This window comes from Astyanax mexicanus, chromosome 21, assembly GCF_023375975.1.
Source record: "Astyanax mexicanus isolate ESR-SI-001 chromosome 21, AstMex3_surface, whole genome shotgun sequence".
In the NCBI taxonomy this organism is placed as follows: Eukaryota; Metazoa; Chordata; class Actinopteri; order Characiformes; family Acestrorhamphidae; genus Astyanax; species Astyanax mexicanus.
This window is the reverse complement of record NC_064428.1, coordinates 3,157,780-3,184,805: the sequence shown is the minus strand read 5'-3', so window position 1 is coordinate 3,184,805 and position 27,026 is coordinate 3,157,780. Positions and strand designations below refer to the sequence as shown.

At 37.7% G+C, this 27,026-nt stretch overlaps 1 protein-coding gene across 9 annotated transcripts in view; it reads right to left on the bottom strand.

Annotated features, from left to right (window-relative positions):
• The window catches only part of dmd (dystrophin), a 256,466-nt gene that overhangs the window by 226,660 nt on the left and 2,780 nt on the right, over positions 1 to 27,026 (bottom strand). For 7 of the 9 annotated variants that reach the window (XR_007428168.1, XM_022674758.2, XM_049469991.1 and 4 more), the window contains exons 2-10: positions 20,401 to 20,462; positions 19,310 to 19,402; positions 17,486 to 17,563; positions 17,247 to 17,339; positions 14,632 to 14,804; positions 14,420 to 14,538; positions 11,701 to 11,879; positions 11,239 to 11,373; positions 9,459 to 9,650 (exon numbers count right to left, since the gene is read on the bottom strand). Coding sequence is in view for 8 of the 9 variants with exons in the window: in XM_022674758.2 (XP_022530479.2) it covers positions 9,459 to 9,650; positions 11,239 to 11,373; positions 11,701 to 11,879; positions 14,420 to 14,538; positions 14,632 to 14,804; positions 17,247 to 17,339; positions 17,486 to 17,563; positions 19,310 to 19,402; positions 20,401 to 20,462 (1,124 nt within the window). In the remaining variant the exon portion in view is untranslated. Of the gene's footprint in view, positions 1 to 9,458; positions 9,651 to 11,238; positions 11,374 to 11,700; positions 11,880 to 14,419; positions 14,539 to 14,631; positions 14,805 to 17,246; positions 17,340 to 17,485; positions 17,564 to 19,309; positions 19,403 to 20,400; positions 20,463 to 25,333; positions 25,354 to 25,449; positions 25,469 to 27,026 lie in introns of those variants that run through there. The other 2 variants (XM_049469995.1, XM_049469994.1) reach the window with 2 other exon arrangements.

The following is a 27,026-nucleotide window of genomic DNA, read 5'->3' as shown; positions in this document are numbered from 1 at the left end:
AAACAATGACATAAGAGTTTTTTAGGTTCGGAATAGAAATAGAATTGATTTCTAATTCTCTGAACCAACAGAATTATGAGTTCTAATCTACTTTAACCAATAAATAAAATAAAAAGAAAACTAGTCTTGTCTATTTTTGTATGCCTATAAAAAAGTGTTTTTGCTTCTTTTCTGTTGTATTGTGACTTACGTGTTAAATGTCAGAGAAAGACGACACTGTAATCTGTAAAATCTGTATAATGCTAACTTTAAGTAAGGGTGGAAACCCCAGTAATTTTCCAATATTCTATCTTTCAGTTTAAAACCCAGGGGTCAAACTTTTTTCTCTCGAGACCCTTTTTTGAATACTTGGGCGCACCCTCAGCTAAAGCATCAATAAAGTGTCAATATGCAAACTTTCGCAGTGCATGTATTAAAATATCAGGTTAAGTCATCCCATTTGTCCAGAAGTTGTATTTTAACTGGCTAACAAATAAAAAAAAACACACAGACAGTCTGTTCAGCACATAATAACACATCTATCATCACTCAGTAGAGTGGCAAAGGTATGAAATAGTAATTATCAGCCAATGTCAATGCATCATGGTATTACGGTATTTCAAAATTATCCTACAGCACTAACAAATTAATAATGAAAATAAGAACATTCTTTCAATTTAAAATAACATCTAACCATATTATGTTATATAACTGAAGCATGTGGGCACCAGAGCTGGAGGAAGTGTTCAAAGTTCATAAATAAGAGTTTAAGTAAAGTATTTGGGTTGGGTTAGAGTTCTTTTTAACCTAAGTAAGCTATATTTAGGGCCCGAGCACCGAAGGCGCAGGCGAAGCCTTCACCGGAGGTGCAAAGCCCTATTGTTTTTGGTCCGTTTATTATTATTATTATTTTTATTTTTAAACTTTGCGCCCATTTTTGAGGCCTTTCTGATTCTCGAAAACTCTTGCATTTTGGCACAGACGTCCAAGCCAAATTTAAAATTTCATGGTTCCTGGGCTTGGGCGTTGATCAGGAGCTCTATAGCGCCCCCAAACGTTGCCAGTGGCCGGGATAAAGTTTGTCCAATGTGCACCAACTTTGGTACGCTCATTGGCCTCATTATACCGATCAAGAATCACTTGGATTAATTTGACTCCGCCTAACAGGAAGTTGGCCATTTTGGCAGGAAGTCGCAAAAAAAAGTTTCCCGTGGCATTTTGGGTAGGTTACGATGTTCGAAAACTCATAAAATTACACAGGCCTATTGGGCATAGTTTGTACTTTGATGTAAAATTGGAATTTTTCATATTCATAATTTATCAGCTCTCTAGCGCCACCTATTTTATATGACATTTATAGAAAGCTCGTAGCCTCTTCTAAATTAGCAGACCCAATAATGCCTTTAAATGATTTCGAGAAATGTAATCGTTTTTCTAATGTGGAGCTAAATGACTCTACAGCGCCCCCTATTTGGTTTAGGCTAATAAATTAGCGGTAGCTGTCTCAAAATTTCTCCAATGTTCAAGATTTTTGGTAGAAGCATAGATATTACAATGCCACACATAATACACATTGGCATGTTTTGGCTCCGCCCAACAGGAAGTCGGCCATTTTGAAAAATGTACAATTTTTACACATTTTTCACGAACTCATTCGAACTCCTCCTAGAGTCTTTGTCAGATTACAATTAAATGGTCTGTGGATAGTCTCCAGACATACGTGGTGCTAAATTGTGAAGGAATAGTCGTTAGCTGAAACGATGACGTAATGGCGGGCAATTGATTTAATGGAGACACAACACTAAACCAAAAAGAAACATTAGCATGGTCAGAATACAGCTGCTTGGAAATTCATGAAACTTGGTAAAAACACAAGAGACATCATAAGACACGTTTTTAGTATTGGTAAGACTGACTCCGCCCAACAGGAAGTCGGCCATTTTGAAATAAGTGCATTTTACACACATTTTTTGCATACTTTGTCGAACTCCTCCTAGGGAATTTGTTGAATACTCTTGATATTTGTTAGCAATAAACTACTAACACACCTGATGATAAATTGCGAAGGAATAGTTGATATCTTAAACGAGGACGAAATGGCGGACAGTTGAGTTGCTGGAGATACCCCATTAAAACAGGAAGTGAATACATTCTGGTGTTGGTAGGTGTTTGAGGAGGTTAAAAAGGTCGAAAACTCACAAAACTTCACAGGCCTGCTTGATTTACGCAGTCCTTTCATAAAAATTGAAGTTTCATATATACGTATTTCATTGGCTCTATAGCGCCACCTAGGTTTCAATGCATATTTGACATTACAGGAACGCTCAAAAACTCTTGAAAATGGTCAGATTCCATAAGACCTAAAAACACTTTACAAATTTTGTGATAATTTTTTTGATGTGTAGCTAGCGGACTCTACAGCGCCCCCTAATTTGTTCAGTTAATAAATTAGCTGTGGATGTGTCACAATTTGTCTAATCTTCCCAAATTTTGGTAGGAATGTAGATACTATGACACTGCACATATTTGCAATTAGATTGTTTTAGCTCCGCCCAACAGGAAGTCGGCCATTTTGAAATTTGCTACATTTTTACAAATTTTTCACAAACTCATCCTAAAGTCTTTGTCAGATTACCTCTAAATTAGCTGTGGATGAACATCAGACACATTTGATGAAAATTGCCAAAGGAATAGTTGATCCCTAAAACGATGACGGAATGGCGGACAATTGATTTACAAGAGGAGCAACACTAAACCAAAGTGAAACAATGACACGGTCAGAACACAGATGATTGAAAATTCATGAAACTTGGCAAAAACACAAAAGACATCATTAGACACGTTTTTATTATTGGTAGGACTGACTCCGCCCAACAGGAAGTCGGCCATTTTGAAATAAGTGCATTTTACACACATTTTTTGCATACTCTGTCAAACTCCTCCTAGGGAATTTGGTGAATACTCTTGATATTAGTCAGTAATAAACTACTAACAGACCTGATGATAAATTGTGAAGCAATACTCGATATCTTAAACGAGGACGAAATGGCGGACAGTTGAATTGTTTGAGATGCCCCATTGAAACCGGAAGTGAATACATCTTGGTGTTGGTAGGTGTTTGAGGAGGTTAAAATGGAGGAAAACTTACAAAAATGTACAGGCCTGCTTGACTTATGCTGTCCTTTGATCTAAAATTTAAATTTCGTATAAATGTATTTCATTGGCTCTATAGCGCCACCAAGGTTTCAATGCATATTTGACATTGCAGGAATGCTAAAAAACTCTTAAAAAATTGCCCGCTACAATATAACTGCACATTTCATGAGAAATCACATATGGGTCTAACTTTCACCGGTTTCTCGGTTTGGCCCGGTACGATTTGCGCTGTTATGCGAGGGCCCTACGTCCCCCTGTGACAGGGGGACAACTTGTTGGTATTAATTTGCTGATTCTTAGCACATTACATACAACACTCCCTCTCACAAAAGTTTCAGGTAAATATATCATATATCAGATGAACACAGTGATATTTAAGAAGTAAAATGAAGATTATAGGATTTACAGAAAGTGTGCAATAATTCTTTAAACTAAATTAGGCAGGTGAATAAATCTGGTTAACCCTTGTTATTTTATTGATTTGAATACATTTAGCACTAATTATTAAAACACAAATTTGTTTAGTGAGCTCATTCACCCTTGACCTACATACACAGGTGAATCTGATTATGGGAAAGGGTTAAGGTGGATTAGCGCAACATCATTGTTTAGAGGAAGCATATAAAAAGCTATTTTAGAGATTTCAGTTCCAGCTGCAGTTTCCACTGTGAGGAACAGAGTGAGGAAATGAAAGAACCACAGAAACAGTTCTAGTTAAGAGCTGACGCTGCAGAAAAATCTCAGATAATCAGACGAGAAGGATGATGAGAACAGTCACAGTCAACCCACAGACCTCCAGAGCTCTAAACACCTACACCATCATCCTGCTGCAGATGGAGTCACTGTGCATCGTTCACTATTCACTTTTCACTATTCAGCGCACTTTTCATGAGGAGAGGCTGTATGGTAGAGAAATGCAGAAGAAGCATTTTCTTTTCTGTGCCACAAACAGAGTCACTTGAGGTATACTAAATCTAAAGCTAAAGCACATTTAGACAGCTTCATTTTGGAATAAGGTTCTGTGGTCTGATGAAGGTAAAATTTAGTTATTTGTAAGGCGGTTATTTATGCATGAAAGAAAAAGAACACAGTATTTCAAGATAAACACTTTACTGCTCCCCACAGTAAAATCTGGTGGTGGTTCATCATGCTGTGGGGCTGTGTGATCAGTGCAGGTACTGGAATCTTGTTAAAGTTGAGGGTCTCATGGATTCCAGTCAATATCAGCAGATTCTTCAGAACAATGTTTAAAAATCAGTGGCAAATTTAATTTAACAAGACAAGACAATGACTCCAAGATGGCGCCGCACATGGCGACATTGGTCAGTAGCTCCGTCATGCTTTGCTTGTTTTTGTTTGATGTTGATCTCCTCAACATCAGGCAGCACACAAGTTTTGCAGCGTGGCAGCTGCGCTCCTCGGTACTAGATACAAGTGGAGGCCCAGGCGTGGAAAACGTGGCAGAGCACCTACTAAACTCCGGAAATAAAAATCTATTTCTTTAGTCACATTCAGGCCTGATCTGTTCTCCAAATATGAAATCACTAAAATAGGACCTTTCTGATAAAGCAAAGTAGATCAAAAGATACTCAACTGATCAAAATTACCTCAAGAGCGCAGCAAAGACTCATCCAAGAAGTCACAAAAGATGTCACAATCAGATCCAAAGAACTGCAGGACTTACTTGCCTCAGTTAAGTTCAGCGTTTTTGACTCCATTATAAGAAAGATACTGTGCAAAATTGGCCTGCATGGTAGTGTGCCAAGATGAAAAACAACTCTGAGCAAAAAGAAAATTAAGGACCCTATCGTACACCCCACGCAAGGCGTGTAGCGTGGCGCGTTGCCATCGTACACCCCGCCAACAGTCTATTTTTACGCCTTGCGCACAAGTCCTTAAAATAGCAATGAACTTCTGGAATATATAACGCTGATGGGCGTGGAGGTCTGGAAATGACGTGTGTTCAGGTAAATTTCTGGCGACAGAAAAAAGCGCGACTGATCCACATAAACCACGTCTAAAATCAACAGTCAGTTGCGCAGCTATAACTGGATCACGATCACCATGAGCACTGAGCTCCCCATTCACTATACCACACACCATCACTAAATATACCTACAACTGTGCACAGTAACTATAAATTATTATTAGTTATATTTATTAATGACATTTATAAGGATTTATATTTATGTTCAGTACACTGCAGCTTAATAATGCAGATTTAGACCTTTCTGCTGTTTGAGAATTTTAACAGATGCTTATTTTCACTCAAATGCTGTAGTTTTAGAAATAAAAAATTAAAAGAGAAAAGAACTTTGACTGAACATAAATTTATTTTATTTCACTTCGCTATAATTTAACTGAAATTCACTTTTATTTTTATTATTTCTGAAAAATAAAGCACATTGTCACCCTGGGGTCTGGTGCTGCCCGTCAATTAAATAAAACTTAAAACATTTGAAATACACAGAAATATAAAGATATATGTTAGAATTCGTTTCTTATCACCAGGGCAAACTTATTAAAATATTAAATATAATAATTCATTAACTAAAATCTCGACCAGCGCTCTAAAATACTGGTAACAATAGTGGTATTTGTACTAAGTGTGAGATAGTTAGTACCTTGGTGGATAAGGTGAATAAGTTAGAGCTGCACGTCCGGGGTTTAATAAGAGATAGACAGCAGGATTCACTGTTAGCAGCCCCGGGTGTCTCAGGGAGAGTTAGTACCTCCTCGACTCCGGCCTTAGAGCCCTCACAGCGGGGCGAATGGGTAACGTCTCAGCGGCATAGTCGAAAGGCTAAGGCTAATGCTACCGCAAAGGCCACAGCCAGCCCACCTAAACACCACGCTCCCCCAGTTCACGTGTCAAACAGGTTTGCCCCGCTCAGTGAAGCACCAACTGAGGAGCCTGTTAAAGGTACTCTGGTGATAGGAGACTCTATCGTCCGACACGTGAAATTAGCTACTCCTTTAGGGGCACCAGCGGCAACAGTTACTTGTTTACCGGGAGCCAGAGCACCGGACATTAGTGGCAACCTTAGGTTAGGGAATAGGAGATATTCGAGGGTAGTAATTCATGTAGGGGCCAATGATATCCGTCTGTGTCAGTCTGAAGTAACTTAAGGCTAATATTAAAGAGGTGATTAAACAAGCCCAGACGCTCTCCTGCTGGTGTGCAGAAAATCATGTGGGCTTTATAGATAACTGGCTACAGTTTGAGGGCAAGCCTGGTCTTTTAGGTAGGGATGGTGTCCACCCCATGCGGGAGGGTGCTGCCTTACTTTCATGCAGCATAGCAAATAGTCTTTTTGCTAGTTGGCAGAGTAGTCCGGCCAGACTGATGGAAGTTTCTGAAGTCAGCTCTTCTCCACCACCACAGATCAGCTGCTCATCGTCCATCTTACTCTCCACTACAGATTACACCCAAGCCATTAGTGTTGCTATTACACTCCTGAATATATAAAACCTATATGGATGTATGAAAGACTTTTTAAATTTTAATTTAAAAGCCGTTTGACCAGTGGTAGGATGGTCCCCCTTTAATGTGAGTCTTGGTCCTCCCGAGGTTTCTTCCTCCTCCTGCAGCTCTGAGGGAGTTTTTCACTGGGGGTTCTGTATTCTGTATTTTCTATGTTTAATGTTTTGCCTGATTCTTTGTCCTGTAATCATGTTTCTGTAAAGCTGCTTTGTGCCAACACCAGTTGTAAAAAGCGCTATACAAATAAATTTGATTTGATTTGATTTGATTAGTGTTAGAAGCTGCTGACAATCCAGAGCCGGGACCAGGCCGCAGACAGAGAGGCTTAACCGACCGTCTGCGAGCTGCAAAGAGACGTTACCTAGATACCAATGTATTCAGACTGTGTCTGTCCCCCGAGTCAAACAAAAACATCAAAAAACTAAAACAGTAAATCTAAATAACTTAACTTATATTAAACAATCATATCCAGACTGTAGTACTAACATTTCAAGCCTAAAGATTGGTTTACTTAATATTAGATCTCTAAATTCAAAAGCAGTTCTGGTGAATGAAATGATAACTGATCAGAAATTCGATGTTCTGTGTCTGACAGAAACCTGGATTAGGCCAAATGAATATGTAGCATTAAATGAAGCCACCCCTGCAGGCTATAATTATATACACAATCCGAGATTGTCCGGTAGAGGAGGTGGGGTCTGCATACTTTTCCGAAGTACCTTAGTTAGCAATCAGAAACACTATGAAAATTTTACTTCTTTTGAGCTTCTTTACACCAGTATAATTAATCCAGTTACAAAAAAGAATGCATTTTCTTTAATTAACATCTACAGACCACCAGGGCCCTATTTAGAATTTTTAAAAGAATTTAGTGATTTTGTCACAGATTTAGCAGTATGTAGTGATAAAGTGATTATAGTTGGAGACTTCAACATTCATTTAGAAAAATTGGATGATCCATTAAAAAAGGCATTCACATCGATTTTAGACTCAGTTGGTTTTATTCAAAATATAACAGGACCTACTCATTACTGTAATCATACTCTGGATTTAGTTTTGACCCTGGGTGTGAGCATAGATAACCCGAATATTCGTTCTCAAACCTCCGCAATTTCAGATCATTACCTTATTTCATTTAAATTACATCTTAGTCATAATATACGTACATCCCCTAGCTACTCTGTAAAACGTTCAATTACGCCTTTTACAGCCCAACAATTTACAGATAAGCTTCCCGATTTATCAACTCTAATGTATTCTCCTATAGACCCAGTAGAACTAGACAAACTAACCGAAGGTTTAGAAAATACCTTTCGCTCTACCTTAGATGTTGTAGCTCCCCTTAAACACAAAATAGAGAGACAGAAAAAGCTCGCACCGTGGTACAATGATCAAACTCGTACCTTAAAGCAGTTAGTACGAAATTTAGAGCGTAAATATCCATCAACTAAACTGGAAGTGTTTCACTCTGCGTGGAAAGACAGTCTTGTTAAATATAGAAAAGAACTAAATAAAGCCCGCTCAGCGTATCTGGCCTCACAGATCGAGATAAATAAAAATAATCCTAGAGTTCTCTTTAGTGTTATTTCCAAATTAACTAAAAGCCAGGCAGGTATTGAACCTCAGATTCCAGCCATTCACACCAGCAACGATTTTATGGACTTCTTCAATAGTAAAATTAAAACATTCGGGATAAAATTAAACAGATAAATATTACATCCTCTCTGTCATCTGGTCTGGCTGATCTAGAACAAAACCCTGTTATACCCAAGTCTTTAACTTTAGTTAAAATAACAAACAATCTACTTACAGCTGCCGACCAAGGCTGTGTCAGTGCTATTATATATCTAATGTTACTAGAACAGCTTTTAACATTGCCAGGATAAGAAACGACTGATCCCTGCATGACACAGGAAAATTAGTGTCACACTGAGTAAAAGGACGGACGAGGAGAGCGGACACACACGCAAGAAATCATTTATTAAACAAAACAAACAAACAAACAATAAACACGCAGCCGAGACAGACGTACAGGAGACAAAGGAGCTTAAATACACACACAAGGTGGGAAAGGGAATGGGTAAAACCTGGGGACCGATTAATGAGGGGCGGGGCTACAGTAAAGGTAAAGACACGGATGAACACAGGGGCGGAGCTACAGATGAACGCAAACAGAGCACGAGGCACAGGTAAACACAGAAACACCAGCACAGACAGGAAACGACAGGGAAACGGGGTAAGGAAGAGGCGATTAATACACGCCTTCATTACCTCAAGGCTAGATTATTGTAATGCGCTACTGTCTGGATGTTCCTGCAGTAACTTAAATAAACTTCAGCTAGTTCAAAATGCTGCAGCCAGGGTCCTTACTAAAACTATGATCCAAAACACAGCAGCAAGTCCCCCTCTGAATGACTGAAGTGAAGAGTTTGGAGTGGCCTGGTCACAGTCCTGAGCTGAATTCTACTGAGATGCTGTGGTGTGACCTTAAAAAATTAGATTTATGCTCATAAACCCTCCAATGTGGTGGAATTACAACAATTCTGCAAAGAAGAGCCGACCAAAATTTCTCTACACTCTGCGAAAGAATTATTACAGTTATTAGATTTAGGGGGCAAACACTTTGTCACACAGGGTCGTGTAGGTTTGTAGGGCCCTAAATAAAAAAAAACTTAATTTAAAAACTGCATTTTTTTGGTACTTGTGTTTTCTCACAAAATCACAAACAAGCAAAAAAACAATAAATCATGAAGAGGGCAAACACTTTCGTGCCATTGTATTAATTCTACAAGTATATGTAGTAAAGGTTTAGTGTGTTATTAATGACAGATGGTATTACCTCATGAGTGTGAAACTGCTCTTTCACCTCTTCCACAAAAGAGGAGATAGGTGGCTGAGCCTGCAGGCCGTCCTCAGCGGACAGAAGCCATGTCAGCACCTCTTCTAGGGCACTTTGGTAACTCTCCAGCTGGGTTGAGCCCTGAGGGAGAGGACTGAGGGTGGGCCACGTTTCTTCCGGTCTTTCCGGTGACTGCAGGGGGAACAGAGGGGTTTTAATAAAAAAGATTCACATACTATAGGCTAGTATACGGATTCACTAAACTTCAGTTGATGTAGTATGAATTCATGTAAGAAGACAGATTTATTTATTTTAGATCCACTACAGTAGATAAATATCACTACAGAAGAACTTCTGCATTTTCTTCATTAGATTAAATCAGGGCGGTTCAAAAAGGGACTGAGAGACTGGAATGTGGAGGAACTGATTCATTTAATAAACAACGTTCAGAAGTGCACTGTGGACCAACAGTCTAGTGCAACAGATAAAAGTTAACCTAATAAACCCTCCAGCACTGTAAACTGAATCAACATATTAAGTAAAAACACAAACAGGAATAAAAAACTAAAATAAAAATAATTTTAAAATATTTACAATAAAGGCAAAACTGCATTTACTGAAACATATAGTGTATAGAAATGTTAAGCAATTCATAAGATGTTTTTTTTATAAAGAGAGTGAAACAAGGGTGGAAAATGTGCTGAAACAGGAAATGAGGGGGTCTTTAGGCAGAGATGCTTTAGGAAGATAATCTTTACTAGATAACCACAGCCAATCCCTACACATCTGAGGATAACGCTCACAAATAACAAATCCTTCTGTACCATAGTTCATTTTAGTGAGCTAAACCAGATAAATCATTTAGAATTTCTCAATACAACCCCTTACAACACACTTCATAATTAATCGTCCCAAGTTTTTCATTTTCACACACTTGACCTTATATTCAGATTAATTTTTATCAAATATTTTAGTCTTATATTTTTTACAATCAGTTTTATACATTTTATTCATTTATATTTTGACCATGATGCACCAAAGATGCCAATTGAAAGTCTTAGACCTAATTAGATCTGTGCTTTAAAAAGTAATCAGAAATATGATCGCAGATGCAGAGAGAGGAGTGTTTTCATACAAAAAATGATGGATTAAATAATGATTAAATTAAATAATGATCCAGTCAAACCCTTTCTTCCCTTTTTGCTAGACTGTTATAGGAAGGCCTGTGGAAGAGCTGCACTGTATTTTACCTTCCACACTGAATCCAATCAAACCAACTTCAAGCTTCAGGTTTTTATAGTGATCTAAGATCATCACTGGTTGAGTGTTCCTGCTGCTGCCTGCATTCCAGACTGATCTGACATGTGCCATTCACCCTAAACCACCACACCTACACTATCTACTGATTGTTGCATAAGTGCAGTCTGCCATAGGCTCATACTACAGCAGTCTGCATGGCAACAATAGATTTCATCATTATAATGTTTTATAATACTGATAAGACTTTTTGTTAAATCTGATAAGTTTTACTTCTTCATTTTTCATTGAATTTGTGAATTGCTATGATTTAGGAAGGCTTTTAGTATAGAGCACTTAAATACTATAACATTTCTATTAATTGTTTCTGATTTCAATAAAAAAAAATCTCGTGCTCCCTATAAGATGTTACTTCTGCATCACACACCTCTCTGGACCACAGCTAACGTGGGATATTCATAACAGTGTTACACCCAGAACACAAAACCAAAAGGAAGACGAAGAATAAATCAAAGAATCAAACCTGTGTGACAGGGGTCTTTCTTTTCAGTTCAGGGGTCTTCACATATGCAGCTTGAGTGAAGGCATAACTCTTGTAGCGTGGCTTACTTGAAGGAGATGGACTTCTTACCTGACTCTGGGCGACACTGACTGTGATCTGAAAAAAATAAAATAAAAGTAAATCAGAAAACCAACATGACGCAAACAATGTAACATAGTATCTGGATGAATACGACACAAACAAGGGCAGCCAGAACTAAAAAAATAACCTGAAGAAATTTAAATTGAAAAATAACGTCAGGAAAATCAGGTGATCGTTTTGCACTCTATTGTGAAACCAGTGTTAATTGTGTATTGATGGATCTACACACAGGAGTGTTCGAGATTATTTTATGATAGCTATTTTAAAAAAGGTAAACACTTATAAAACATGCATGCATTATGTCTTTTAGTCGTTATTAATATCTAAAAGAAGGAAACTGACCTGTTGAGAATAGCGCTGCTGTGTTTGAAAGTGGAAGCGTTCCTCTTTCGTTACTACAGTTCGAGGAAGAGTCTCAACCTCCTGAATGGCTTCCATACTCACACCATGAGGCAGGACTTGAAACAGGGAGGTGACGTACATAATTATAGACTTCTTATCTGGATGAGCAGTGGCCACATCTACAGGATGAACAGAAGAACGTATAAACATTACATAAACAAATACATTTCAACTCCATATACTGCAGTTTCAACGCACACGTCTACTATCAAACGTATTACATAGATTGGCCCAAGTCTTAAGAGATCATATTTTGGTAGTAGAATTAGTGATATATTCAAAATGTCAGTGTTATCTAACCAATAAGAATGCAGGAAAAGAATCTTAAGCATTGTACACTTGTTGCCTGACTGTCATGCAGTGACTTGAAATACGAATATCAAATCCATGTGTTGAGATGCTGTGTTCAGCACCAAGTTGCATGGTTTGAACCGTTACTATGCTTGTATCAGTCTTAATTATTCATCTTTTATTGTTCCTCTTTCCTGGTAACCTTCCTTCTAAATAGCATTAAAAACTGACTCCTTCCTTCTGGGTGTAATAATTTAAAGCGTTTCTCAAAAATTCTATTGTATCCATTGTAAAACTCTTTACTGGCTTCTCTGGTTTAAAAGTTATCCTCGAATGTGTCAATATATCACTGATCACAGAAAGCAGATGTTGTGATAGTCAGTCTAAGCTCTGACCAAAACCCCACTGAAATCCTGCAGTGTACTTAGAGTTTAGAGAGTTTATAGAGTTTATCCAGCTCAACAAATCCAACTGAAGGAATGCAATGTGTTTTTATACTAGCATGCAGAAAATGCTTCAAAACTAAAAGCTAAACCGCTATTCACATTTACAAATTACACTGTTTTCACATCGCCTGACACTTTCTGAGAAACAATACGAAAGGATTTGCACTTTGCAAATAAAATGATACATTTAAGAATAAAGTTGTGTAACAATTGACATGGAGAAAAAAATGGCCAAATGAAACGTAAAAGATCCACTACATTGATATGATATTGCTCAATTTTAGGACACATGATTGGAGAGGAAGGCCCAACATTTCCTCTACTTCCTCAGACGGCTGAGGAGGTTTGATCTGAACCCCATCATCCATCAGAACTTTCTGCACCCGCACTGTGAAACGTCTCCTGACAGGCAGCTTCACCGCCTGCTACTATAACTGTACTAACTGTCACCTACTGGACTCTCTCTGCACTCCACGCACATACTCTAGATTATTATACAGCATATAACAACTTGACTTATTTATTTTACTTATTCTACAGTATGCTGTAAACATTGTTCTCTGGATACTGTAGGAACCTGCACCAAGTTTTTCACTCACCTGTTCACCTGAACTCTGTGATGTGACAATGAATGTGATTTGATTTGATTTAAATCTCTTTACTGAAAAATGCTTAATGTTTAAATGCTAAATCATAATCAAGACTTAAGTCTTAAGTCAGATCAGAGCCCATCAGCGTACAGGCTGACTACACCTGTTCCCTGTTAAAAGCCCAATGTTTATTTTAAACCTCATTAACAGAGGGCTCGGGGTGGGGCTGCCACTATGATCAGGAGATCGCCGGTTTGAATCCTGCTCATGTAGCTTGCCCTCAGCTACCGGAGCCCAGAGGGAGCACAATCAGCCTTGCTCTCTCTGGGTGGGTAGATGGCGCTCTCTCCCCACATCATTCCAAAGAGTGAAGTTAATCAGCACGTCTGTGAGCATCAAAAGCAGTTTGAAAAGTGGCGTTTGATTTATCTGATTTATCATGTATCGGAGGAGTTAGTCTTCACCCTCCTGGTGTTGGGGAGTCACTTGTGATAGGGGGAGTCTTAATGACTGGGTTGGGTAATTGGGGAGAAAATGGATTAAAAATGATAAATAGAATTTAAAAAAAGTCCTCATTAACAATTATATTTAATGCATCCACGGTTGTAAAAAGGTACAACAAACATATAACATGTAATGCATGTATGTAATGCATTACAGAAAAAAGATTTTGACATTACATTAATTTAATAAAACCATGTTAAAAAGAGAAGATGATTCCTTGCTTTCATTGTAATTGAGCATTAGGCTGTGATGCTCTATAGATCAGGAATGGGAAACCATTCATTTAACACACCTGATTCAAATAATCAGCTAATCACCAAAACCTTCATCAGTTAAAGTTCGACTGTTGGAGTACTGAACGCTGATCTGTGCCAAGATAAACACATCCTGCTGGACACCACAGAAACCTGCCCACATATTGGGACAAAAATAACACAATCACAACTACTGTATACTACAGTAGGGTCTAAATTCTCTAATTAATTAAAATCTAAAATAAATAATATTTAGACACATTTACCAAAAATTATAGTAAAAAAAACTCAAATTCATGGGAGGTTATCTCTCTTCTGTTTACAATAAAGTTCTTCAACAAAGCGAAGTCCTGACCTTATTACTCCGACCCTGGTGATGCTAGAATATCAGTGTATTTGATCTTTTCTTTTTCATTTTGTCACATTTTCCACACAATAGTGTGCAATGCATTTCGGTGAGGCAGGTGTGTTACGTACTTCATGATAGAAAGCAATACAGCTCTGCCTTTATCAAATTTAACTCATTTCTCTCCATATAAAGTTACACATCCCACATACAAAAAAAGGGTCATACCTTCAGGATCGAGCAGGCGTTCAATGCCCAAATGCCTCTCAGCAACACTGAATGCATAATCCAACCTTTCAATAGCCTTATCCATCTGATCCACCACAGCCCAGTCAAACAGCTCCGGCCTTTCAAAGATAAAAATACAAGAAACCAGGACTGTTACTCCCTCTCCTCTTCAGCTTAGGTTTCAGAAGATGTTTACAACAATAAGAACTAACCTGTGGCTGTGGATGAGAGCATTGAAGGCTAAACCATCCTCCCAGCTGCTGGAGAAGTTAACCACATTGACTTGTGGGTAATTCTTGGTGGATTGTCTAACCCAGCTCAGCAGAATCTTTTCACTGTTGGTTTGTTTTAGGTCTGCCATCACATCTTTCATCACATCCTTCACCTGCACAGACAGAAACATATTTAAGAATGATAAACTAATGCAGTGGGATCTGTTTTTACAAAACAATACTATTATTATTAATATCTAATATAGTAATAGATTCTAAACCCATTTCGTTTAGTGTAATTGTCTGTGTGTCACCTGGCATAATAGACAGCATTTAATCACAAATGAACCGTTTTGTTCTGTACTTCTGTTTATTATTAGTTAAATCCAACCAAAGTGACTTACCAAATTAAACATGTTACTCCACATTATATATTACTGTTGTTAAAAGAAATTATGTGTGCAATGTCTGAATTATATATGTATGACCAAAACTGATGAGTTATCACCTAACGTTTAATAGAACAGATGTTATTATTATTATTATTATTATTATTATTATTATTATTATGTATTGGCATGTCATTTCATGTCAGTATATTTACATTTACGCCACTCTTTTTTTTTAACTCAGTGGTGTTGGGTCCCGTGTTTTTAATTTTTTCGACTGAAAGTCCTTCTTATGCTGGTGATCTTTTACATAAAAGAATGTAACCTTATGTTTCATAGAGGTTTTTGTCAGAAGTTAATATAAACGTTGGATAACCCAAATCCTCCTCGTCTGATAGGATCATCAGCTTTTACTAAATCCATTCCTCAAAACATACAGTACATCAACAATAGATTTCATTTAACAATGTAATAATGTAAACAATTCACTTGTTTCTCAATTGTTCTTTTACCTTTTATGACATAAATTATAGAAAAAAAAAATAAACATATGTGTCCTAAGGGGCCTACTCTATCAGGCCCGTAGCCAGGGGGGATCGAAGGGTTCGTTCAATCCCCCCCCCCCCCTATACCCCCAGCACCCCCTCAGCCACCCCAACAGACAACTGAGGTGAGCAACAGAAGTCACATCACAGATGTAGGAAGTTTGAGTAACAATTACATTTATATCAAATGTATATTAACAGTGGGGAGCAACAGACGAACAAATAAGGACAGCAACAACAGATTCACAACAAACTTATAATAAATAAAATATGTCTAAATTAAAAGGTTTGAAGTGTGCTCGTGTATTTAGGGGGCATTGGAGTAGAGAGCCAAATGAAGTCCACTTTTGGGGGAAAAAGATCCCCCCCATCACAATGCTGGCTACGGGCCTGTCTATTAATACTCTTTAATAATCACTCATATATCCTGAATGCAGTCTTGCTTCTCTTAACCTGTTCTTTCTTTTAACCAGTTCAGTTCATTTTAGTTCTCTCCACATTTCCTCTCTTCAGCTCAATCATCTCTTCTGCCCCTCTAAATAATAAATTACACCACAGTACCTGAGAACAAACTCTAACAGACTCTAACTCTAAACCTGAAATATTAAAATAACTTCATTCTGCAACATTCACAACTCACCTACTAAAATAAACTACTTTCACAACTTTCTCTTTCTTTCTATACTTTTTACAAACTTTTTGTAAAGTTACTCAAAACATACAATTACAGTAAAAAAATCCTGAAAAAATATTTGGATTTGCTGGAATCTGTTTACTCAGGACATGAGGTCTTACTGTGAACTACAAATGAACAGAAGTCATTTTAGATCAGTGTTTCTCAACCCTGTTCCTGAATATTCTACTGCATATTTCACTCTGCTTTAAAGGCACTTTAATAAAGTAAGTGGTGGTATGATGTGTTTAATACACTGCTGAATATACATAATGATTGATTTAGGCTCCATAGGGGGCTAAGGGGTAAATTTAATAAATGACTGTTTATTAGCTGATCAGCTGGATCAGGTGAAAAACACACAATTTTAGGGCAGAGATCAGGGTTAAGAAACTGATTTAAACTACCAACATAATCCAGCTTCTAGATAACTAATAATCTAGCTAAAATAATTTCACTTCATTATCTTTTACAGTAATTCTGCAATCCTAATCTACAATTCACAGTGATTAATCACAAGCTGTATTTTATTAAGCTCACAGTGGGTTTTGATTTGTTTATTTTTAAGCAGCTATCAGAAATAATCTCATCACAGTTTACATGGTTAACTTCGTTACCTTTCTTTTAGAAAAATCGCTGTATATCCAGATATGTTTAAACGTCAGCTCTGTGCAACCCGCATCTAAATCTAAAAAGAAAACAAAAAAAAAATCCTCCACAGCGAGGGGGCGGGGCTTCCCCACTCTCCTCTTTGCTCTGCAAAACAAGCACACTGATTGGCTGTTTCTGCTCAGAGGTGGAACTTTCTCCCTGAACCGGCTCCGTGATTGACACTAAGAGATTTCCCACACAGCGCTCAGTGGTCTGTCTAACATAAATCTGTGGTATCATTTTTGGGATGTTTCTGATATCCAGTGCTGTAACTGTGGCTTTGGTCTAATAAATAATTAGGTGGTTCCACCCCTCCTGCCCCCTGTCAGTAGATCTAGATGAAAGAAAATGATCTACCTGCCAGTGGAGAATAATGCTCCAGATGAGTCCCAAAGTCAATTTATGATTCCCATCAACAATGTCAGCTCCACCAATATTCACCAGTTCAACCTAAAAATATAACAAATCAAATATCAGTCTAATTAAAACAGTGGTATATAATATTATAACAGCATGCTGACAGCTTTTCATGGAATTTATTGAATTTGTATTTTTTAAAGAATGATTATAAACACAGCTCCTTTCATCAAACCTACATTGTTCTTCTGAAGGACCTGCAGTGCTTTGTTGACATTATTGAGTGAGTGCACTCTGGTGAAGCCACGCTCTTTCACCTGCAGGAAAATACAAACAGATAGAGAACAGATTTCATATCACACAACCCATATCACTGATGAGCACAAACTCTACAAAACATTACACTATACACCGCCTGGTCAAAATAAAAGTCTCCACCTGGATGTAAGTGAGTAAATGATGTGTTGGTTGGTTGATGCTGCAGTTGTTCTGCAGGTTTAGGTTCAGTAACAGTATGTGCTGAAAGAATGAGGTCAGCTGACTCTACCTGAATATACTGAATATAGATCAGATTATTCCATCAATGGATTTTATCTTCTCTGATGAACACGAGCATATTCCAAGATAACAATATCAGGATTGATGGAGCTGGAATAGTGAAAGAGTGATTCAGGGAGCATGAGATCATCATTTTCACACATGGATTGAGAGAGTTCACCACAGAGTCCAGATCTTAACCTCATTGAGAATCTTTGGGATGTGATGGAGAAGACTTTGGTAGAGTCAGTGGCAAGAAAGATTAATGCAACTCTGGATTAAAATAAATATTGTGACATTGCAAAAGTTTAATAAAACAATGCCACAGTGAATGAAATATTAGAGTGTGTAAACTTTTTTTATTGGTGGGGGCTTTTTTGGCCAGGCAGTGTATAACCACACACTTCAGAATGCTTAGTAATATCTATAAAAAGAACTCAAATGAGAAGAAAGGTTATGATTATAGAAAGTGTTACTTAGCTGAAATTACCCCGGCTAGCACAAAATCAGGAGACAATAGAAAGGAAAATCATTCATTGTATATACTGCCACAAAATGATCAAAGTTCATAGATTCTTTATAACACAAAACACTTTTTAACTACTTTTTAACTAGTTTTTTCCAAACACTTTTTTCCAAACAGAATATACAAAACAGAATGTCTGCATCTCAAAGGATAATAACTGATTTCTCAAAATATTAATGATACATTAATTAATGACACTACATTAACTTTACATTTTACTAACTTAAAACAAACAGAAACATTAAAATCACCAGTGCAAATATTAAACAGTGCACCTCTGCGTAAACCATGTAACCACCTACCAGACCTCACCTCACTCTCTTTACCTGCCAGTCCTTCACCCGAAATCTCATAACATCATATTTTAAATAATAAAATAAGAGGTTTGCTTTATTATTCATTTTAAACTCTAAACTTTCCTGTGATGGCTAATTGTTTCTTTGGTGGAATTAAGCTGAAATCAAACATATGTAAAGGCTACACTGAGAAAGTTTAAGCTCTACTCGACTAAACAACACTAAAATTAATGTTAGACAGGATGTGTACCTAAGAGCACACTCTGGAACTCTGGCACTTCTAAAATGGTGAACGTTCACTTATTTATTATTAATTTAACTACATATTTACTGCAGCAGTTTGAGACAGAGATGATTCTGTACATTTCAGAGCTTTTTGACAAATTACTATAAACTTTAGCTAACTCAATCTCTCTTAGTATGTTAACATGACAAGGCGCAGTAACTGCAGTATACTGTCACTGTGTTCCTGTTTATTGTGTTTTTCTCACTGACCTTGAGTTTATAGTTGCACAAACTAACCAGACGCTGGAAGCAGGTTAAAGCTGCTGATTTGATGCCTAATCACGCTTTCAACATTTTTTTAACAGTTTTTGCTTTTTATGCTGTTACATTTTTGGGATAAATCTGTCTGTTTCTGATATTGTGTAGGACAATCCCCCCCCCCATCCCCCATCCCCCAGGGTTCCTACTCCAGTGCCTACCAGCTCATGTCCAGCCAGACTCTCTAAAAGCTCCAGAAGACGACGGCCATCACACAGGTCTGTGAACAGGTCATCAATAGGGGGTCTCCCAGCCTAACCAATGAATACAACACACAGTGTTAATGGTTTGCAGTTCAGGCTAAGACTTGACTGATCTTAGAATTTGTCTGAGAAACATTTATAACATATCAGTTTAAAGAAAATCACTTAATATCATTTCTAAATTATGCCAAATGTAGTCACTGAGTCAAGATAGACTCTGTGTAGAATTGGGCTAACGTTTAAGTCTTTATTTGTTTTGGTTTTTATCCATTAGTTTTATTTGTCATCTCATGGATATGTTCCACTTTTAATACACAAGTTTAGTTTTTTTCTCAGTACACTGTGTATATAGTCAGAATCTGCAGCATATAGTACTGAGACAGTAGCACAGTTTTCCATTGTTTATGATTTAAAATGAGGAAACAAGATGTGACTGACATATTATATTCCATATTATCACCCATATATCATTCCTCTATAGTACAAATGAATGAAAAGCCCCAAGTTCCACCCTTTATTTCATTACGAATTAATGAGATAAAAGGTTTTAAACTCTCCAGTGTATCAAAGAACACACGTTTAATTCTTTACTTTCACTTTTTATTTTTAAAATGAAATCTACTTCTTTACCATATATATATATATATATGTGTGTGTGTGTTAAGTAATGCATTAATCTGAATGTAACTAATCAGGTTACTAAACTAATCTGAAGATTAGTTCATCCTCTACTCACTTCACTATTTACTGTAATGTAATATAATCTGTATGTATTGTAAATATTTTCCAGCTGTGCCCAAACGTCTGAATGTCTCTGCAAGACCCTCGAATATATCACACCTTCCATATGATAACAGCACCACCAGAGTTCACTTAAAAGCAGACTGAGCAGACTTCTGTTTAGCAGACCCTGGTACTCTAGTTTGGTACACAAACAATAACAGAGTGTTTATAGCTGTCAAAATGGATCAAAATAAAGAATATGTTTGATGGGTCCAAGGTAGATCTCAAAGCACCCATAGGTTAGTGGCTGCTCAGAGGTACCTTACCTTAGCAAACTGTAGGTTTATCCATTTTGTGAAAGTTTTCTTTTGTATGTCCTCCCTTTCATCTGCAAAAAATAAGCATATTATTAAATACAATGTATAACATTTGTGCAATGATCACTAAATGATAACACAACATCCTACATCATTAAACACATTAAACTCAAACATGACTACAAAAAAATCTTCTCAGATATCCCATCGCAACATAAAGGATGTAAAGAATGACATTTCCAGAGTTTCTCCTTGAATATTCTGTATTTGTGTCCAGGTAACTAAAATAGCAGGAATTTCAATAAAAAACACATTGTTTTTACATTTACTTTTCTTTGATTGCAGGCAGTATGAATTCAAGATGTGTTATGTTTTGTCTGCATAACTTCCATTCATTTGTAAATAAATCTCTATCGTGCAACACATTGCAAAAAGCTGGAATTCAGGGCAAGTGAAGTGAAAATGAATAGTTCACATTTAATTGTAATCATGATTTGGTACAAAAGCAGGATCCACAATAGGATAGTCTTCTGAGATGTATTTGAAGAGCAACACTGTGCAGTGAAGCATAAAAACAATATTTAAAAAAAAGATAGGAAGGCATTTACATATTTATTTCTCTATAGTGCATAACGTCATTAAACTATTTAAGGAACTGGGAGGAATTTCAGTGTTTAAAGGGCAAGGGTGCAACCCATTCAAAATATCACTTAAAACTTTATAGCAAAACAGAAGCTTTACATTAACTATGTCCCAAAGCAGTAATGATGATCCAGACTGTTATCAGTAACAAATCTAAAAAGAAGTACTTCCAAGAGATAACATACGCTGCTTCCAATATTACTTCATTTGCATTTGCAATGACGTAAAAACAGAAAAACTTCATGCTGCACACATTACAAAAGCATGACTGCAGAACAGAATGTGTGGAAAATTTAAACACAAAATTCCAAAATTAAATGAAGTTGAGCCGGAAACATAAACTCTTAGGTCTATTAAAGTAAACACTGTGTTTATTTTCTTTGCATTTTCTACACTCTTATGCTTTCTCTCTGATTTGGGGCTGTTTATTTTTACACTGTCATGTAAAAGTTTGAGAACTCTGTATGGCTTTTTGTAACTATGAGGGAGTAAATACAAACAACTACAAACAACAATTTTACAGTGAAAAAGAAAGGAGCAAAGTTGGAGTAAAATGTAATTAATGTAATCTAGTTCAAACAAAGCATAAGTGTATAAATAATTGTGTTTGCACTGATGTGTGCTGAACTATTCACAATCAATATTACAGAATATTACAGAATTTATAAATAATGATACATTTTTTTCATATTCTTCCACATACGGGCTGTTTTTTATATTTTCACTGGTCTAATTTATTATAAAGGAAGACTAGAATTCAGTAATAGGGGAGAGAAATCTGAAAATCTGTGCTTAAGGTAAAAGCTTTCAATTTATGATAGAAAATTGTAATTATAAGAACTGACAGATTAATTTGAGAGAGATTTGTGGGATGAAAATTGCTTTGGACAGTTAATTTCCACAGAGCTTCTTTTATACTTTCTTCACTTGGTGTTATAGATGGCCAAGTATTGTTTAAAGAAATAGACTGGCCTATTTTTGTATGTTGTATACAAAAGTTATCACACTAATAAAACAAACTATTAATGGATATGATAAAATGTACACTGCACTGACCGAGTTGTTTGCAGTAGATCTCTGTATTCCACTGCATGTTCTTTGAAATGAGAAAATCAAGATGATACTGAATCATATATGTCTTTTATAATTCAAGTGGTCATCTCTTTAAGAAATACTGGCATTTACAAATCCTCTGTATTTCTAGAGGAAAAAAATTACAATAATTTGATTCCATGTGTGTTATGTTCCCTTGTCATTTCATAATTAATTATGCAGATAAAATTTTGGCCTTGATTTCTAATTTATGTATATATATATATTTATATATATATATAGAAATTATATTATATATATGCAGTCCAAAGAAGTGTTGAGAGGACTAAAAGAGAACATCTTTAAGCTTTAAAAAAACACAACAAAACAAGCATATTGAAAGAGAATATAATATACTAATATACTATTTATTTCTTTAAAAAAGCTCATTCACAATATCTATTCAAGCCAAGAACACTATTGAGGACATGCGATCATGAATTTAAAAGAGGGTGTAAACCACTGGTAACACACAAGAACAAAAGGTGAGGTGGTGTGCAGAAACAAACAGAACTGACTTTAAGTAAAACAAATGATGTTTCATGCATCTGCATGCTGCTGAACTGTAGTAACTCCTAATGTGAATGTAACACGTGGTAATGGGTGAGGATTTTCCCACTCTTTCCAAACTTAAAGCATTAAAAAAAGATTTTATTTTAACAAACCAGAAGCGCTTGGAATGTAGGACACAAGAAACAGCATTTAAACAACATAACTGCAGTTCAACAGTGGAACAAAAAACCTGATACTTCTTTGTTTTCAGTATTAGTCATTTTTACTAGTTGTTTTGAATGATTTACAATTACAATTTCTCCAAATTGCTAAAACTTCCACTAATACAAAATACCACCAGTGCTGGGTGGTTGAAGACTAGCACATGGTACAATCAAGGCATGTGAAGTTCACCAATGACACCTTTCAAACAGATGCTAACCCAACATAGCTGAACAACTGTTCCAGTTCTTCAGTTCCATTACTATACTCCTATACTACTATACTACTATGTGATGGGGAGAGAGGCAGGGCTGCGTTATGCCGACCTTACATCAAATGATTTCCAAGTGATTTCATTGTCGCAGACAAATTTCCAGAGTTGGGATAAAATCACAAGAGTCTTGCTCGAGTCGAGTTGTGGTCGTGTCATCTCGATGGTTCAGTGTAAGGTGGGTAGGATTTAAAGTTTTACTCAGTCTTTTTCTCATTCTGGCGTTCAGATAAAATCAACAGTGTTTAATATTATTGCTCACGCAAATAGTGACGTGAACAATGTCAACAACCAATAGAAAAGAGAGCTACGGGAAGACGCAATATTTTTTTCTATGACAGTTTACAAACAATTAAAAAAACGTATTTTGCTATTAATATGCCTAATATGGTCCTTTTTATTTTTGATACAAACAATTTAATAAATACACATTTTGCAAGAATTATGTTCATTATTGCATTAATTCTATCTAAAACAAAGGCAAATATATAGCAGTGAAACTGTAATTGTTTGCAATAAAAGAGGAATAGAAGCTTATAGACAGAGTTTAACACAAAAAGTATTCTATTACAAAATATCAAGAACATAAATATAAACTGTTAATGGGGACAAAAGTTGTGAGTCTGATAAATCACAGTATTAATATACACATTATTTGTAACTTAATATGTAATATATATTGTATGGAAAGAATCTAGTTTCAGTCTTGCAGTTAGTGATCCCCAGTCTTTACTAAATCTTAGTCTGTTAGTAAAAAGTCTGTGACGAGTCTTTAGATGTGAGAGAGTGTCAGACTTTAGTCTGTTAAAAGTCTTTTCAGAGTATTTTCAAAGTCGTGTAGTGTATGCCCAGCTTTACTCATATTTAAATATTTTGTCTTTAAAGGTAGATTATGTTGGACTAATAATAAAAAAATGAAACGACTGATTTTAGAACAGCAGAGCATGCTACTACTGAATGTAGTTGCGTGAAACGTTTCATGTACATACAATATATAATGGCAGATAATATGACAGTTAGCAGTTGCACTTTTTGCTAAATCATTTTATGCCTGACTTTAATAGAAAAAATGCTCGTCAAAACCACTATTAGGCAACACCAACATACACAAAACACTTAAACCAACTAACAACAATAGCATCACACACAAGCTGCGGACTAATTTAAGAATGTTTTAAAGTCTTAAAATATCGTTGTTTACCGTATTTTTCGGTACGAATGATGAAGCGTTGCTCTATGAAGACCTTTTTCAGAAAGCTCGTATCAGGTTCAGGAGGATAGTTTGTTTGGAATCTAATTCAGAATCTGGTTCCGCCCATCAGTGGAGAGGAGAGGCGGGCAGTGCCTCAGTATAAAACAGCGTTTCTGCTTGTCAGACAGACGGAGCGGTGCGACAGACAGGCTGGAGCCTGAGCGCAGGTCTGACTGCTCAGACGCGTGACTGGAGGCAGGTGGCAGCTGCGTCTGCGCCACAGCAGCGTGTAGCTCGGTGGATTATAGCCGCCCTTGTGCAAATAGGATGAGGAGGTAACTAGGTTGAGCCGCGGCTAAACGGACAGAGACCTCGGTGGGATGTGGAGGCGCTGCTGGCCTCAGTTACTTAATCTTCCTGTAGAAACAAAACAGACCAACAAGCAGCTCCTCAACCCCACAGAGCCGCTATAAACACTGTGCTGCTGCTGCTGCTGCTGCTGCTCAGACCCATACTCCACCATGTGCTCGGGAAAGAGGAAGCCTGTGTTAATCAGCCTCTTATTCTAAACATTATTTCCAAACACACTGCCTGAGCCCGATATTAAGCTGCGCGTGTGCGCTTATGAACTGTATGATGATGCTGATCAAGGGTCACAAAATATGTCGCGAAACTTTGTGAACCAGAACCCAGTAAAACCCGGGCGCGGGTTTATCGTGCTCTAAAGCGGTAATGATTTGATCTGATCTGAGGGTCGAGCTCGGTAAAAAGTCGGTCTGATCTGAGAGATCCGCCAGATCCAGACACGCGCCCGAATGGATACAGCGCTATTATTAAATATCGTGCGATCTAGCAGCGGCGCGTGACCGACAGCGCGACTCGATAATAAATGCGTCAGTGCAGGTTTCTGTGGCGAAGAGCAGAATAATCGCAGCTCCTGATCACATGGATCAACACCAGCCTACCTCCACCCCCCCCCCCCCCCCCCTCTCTCTCTCTCTCCATGTTCCCCTGCCTGTGTTTAGTCTTACCCGCACGCGCAAGGCTCTGTGTCGGTATGGAGGAATCTCTCCTGCTCTGGTGATCAGGTGTTTCTGGAGCAGACGGGTTCTGGGTAAGGGGGCGCTGTGAGTGAGCGGAGAGTTACCTGTAGTGAAGACGCTGCTGCTGCATGTTTACTCCTCTCAGCGCGTGCTGAACTCCATCACACAACTCTATACTGAACCCTCCCCTCTCACTCCTCACCCTGATCCCTCTCTCTCTCTCTCTCTCTCTCTCTCTCTCTCTCAGACTCCACACCTCCCCTCTCACTCCTCACCCTGATCCCTCTCTCTCTCTCTCTCTCTCTCTGACTCCACACCTCCCCTCTCACTCCTCACCCTGCTCTCTCTCTCTCTCTCTCTCTCTCTCTCTCTCTCTCTCTCTCTCTCTCTATCTCTCTCAGACTCCACACCTCCCCTCTCACTCCTCACCCTGATCCCTCTCTCTCTCTCTCTCTCTCTCAGACTCCACACCTCCCCTCTCACTCCTCACCCTGATCTCTCTCTCTCTCTCTCTCTCTCTCTGACTCCACACCTCCCCTATCACCCTGATCCCACTCTCTCATTCACTCACTCAACACCTCCTCTCTCAATACCTCACCCTGATCCCTCTCTCTCTCTCTCTCTCTCTCTCTCTCTCTCTCTCTCTCTCTCTATCTCTCTCTCAGACTCCACACCTCACCTCTCACACCTCTACCTGATCACTCTCTCTCTCTCTCTCTCTCTCAGCCTCCACACCTCTTCTCTCACACCTCACCCTGATCTCCCTCTCTCATTCACTCAGACTCTCAGCATCTGCCTCCACACCTCCCCTCTCACACCTTCCCTCTCAACCCTCTTATCCTCTTCTTCCACAGTGACTCCCCTTCCTGCCAAGTAGCACAGCCAGTTCTGAACTGCTGTACAGAAAGGGGGCAGCTGGAGAGACAGCAGATGGCCTATAGGCTATAGTTAGAATCTTCAGCCAGAAATAACACAGCACCTATAACTGATTTATCAATAACATTCACTTTCACTACAACACAACAGGCCCCTGAACAGTACTCACTCTGATCAAAGCTACTCTGCACGCTTTAACACATTTCACAAATCACTAATTGTGGTGTAAACATGGTGATAGTGATAACAGCCAGGGGTCGCAATATGTCTGCACTGCAAACAGAGAAGTGGTTCTGTTTCAATAGCCATAAATACATGTTGGACAATTCTGCTTAATAAACATGTGAATAAGTAATTTAGGTTTTTCTCTTACTTTTTTACAATCGCAACATGAACACATAATACTGTAAATTAAATAGAAGCATGTATTTGAAATCATTCAGTGAACATATATAAAGACAGGAATCTTAGACTGACACCATCTGCGTTTCCTTTACAGAATAAGATGGTTAATATGTCGATGCATGGACAGCTACATATATTAAAACCACCTCTTCACACCACCTAACTTTGGGCATCCACTCTGAACATACAATTTCTGTCTAAAGGACAACATAACGAATAGACGTCATGTGCTGTGAGTTTAAACACTACCTAATTGCCTATCCACTATATGAATTTTAAATCTCCAGTTTCATTCCCCAACACTAATTTTACCCCAAGGTTGCCAGTTTTAGGAACACAACACCGGCAAAGCAGACGACATGGAATCTAGCAAGCAAGCAAGCAGTCTGATTTAGCCCAA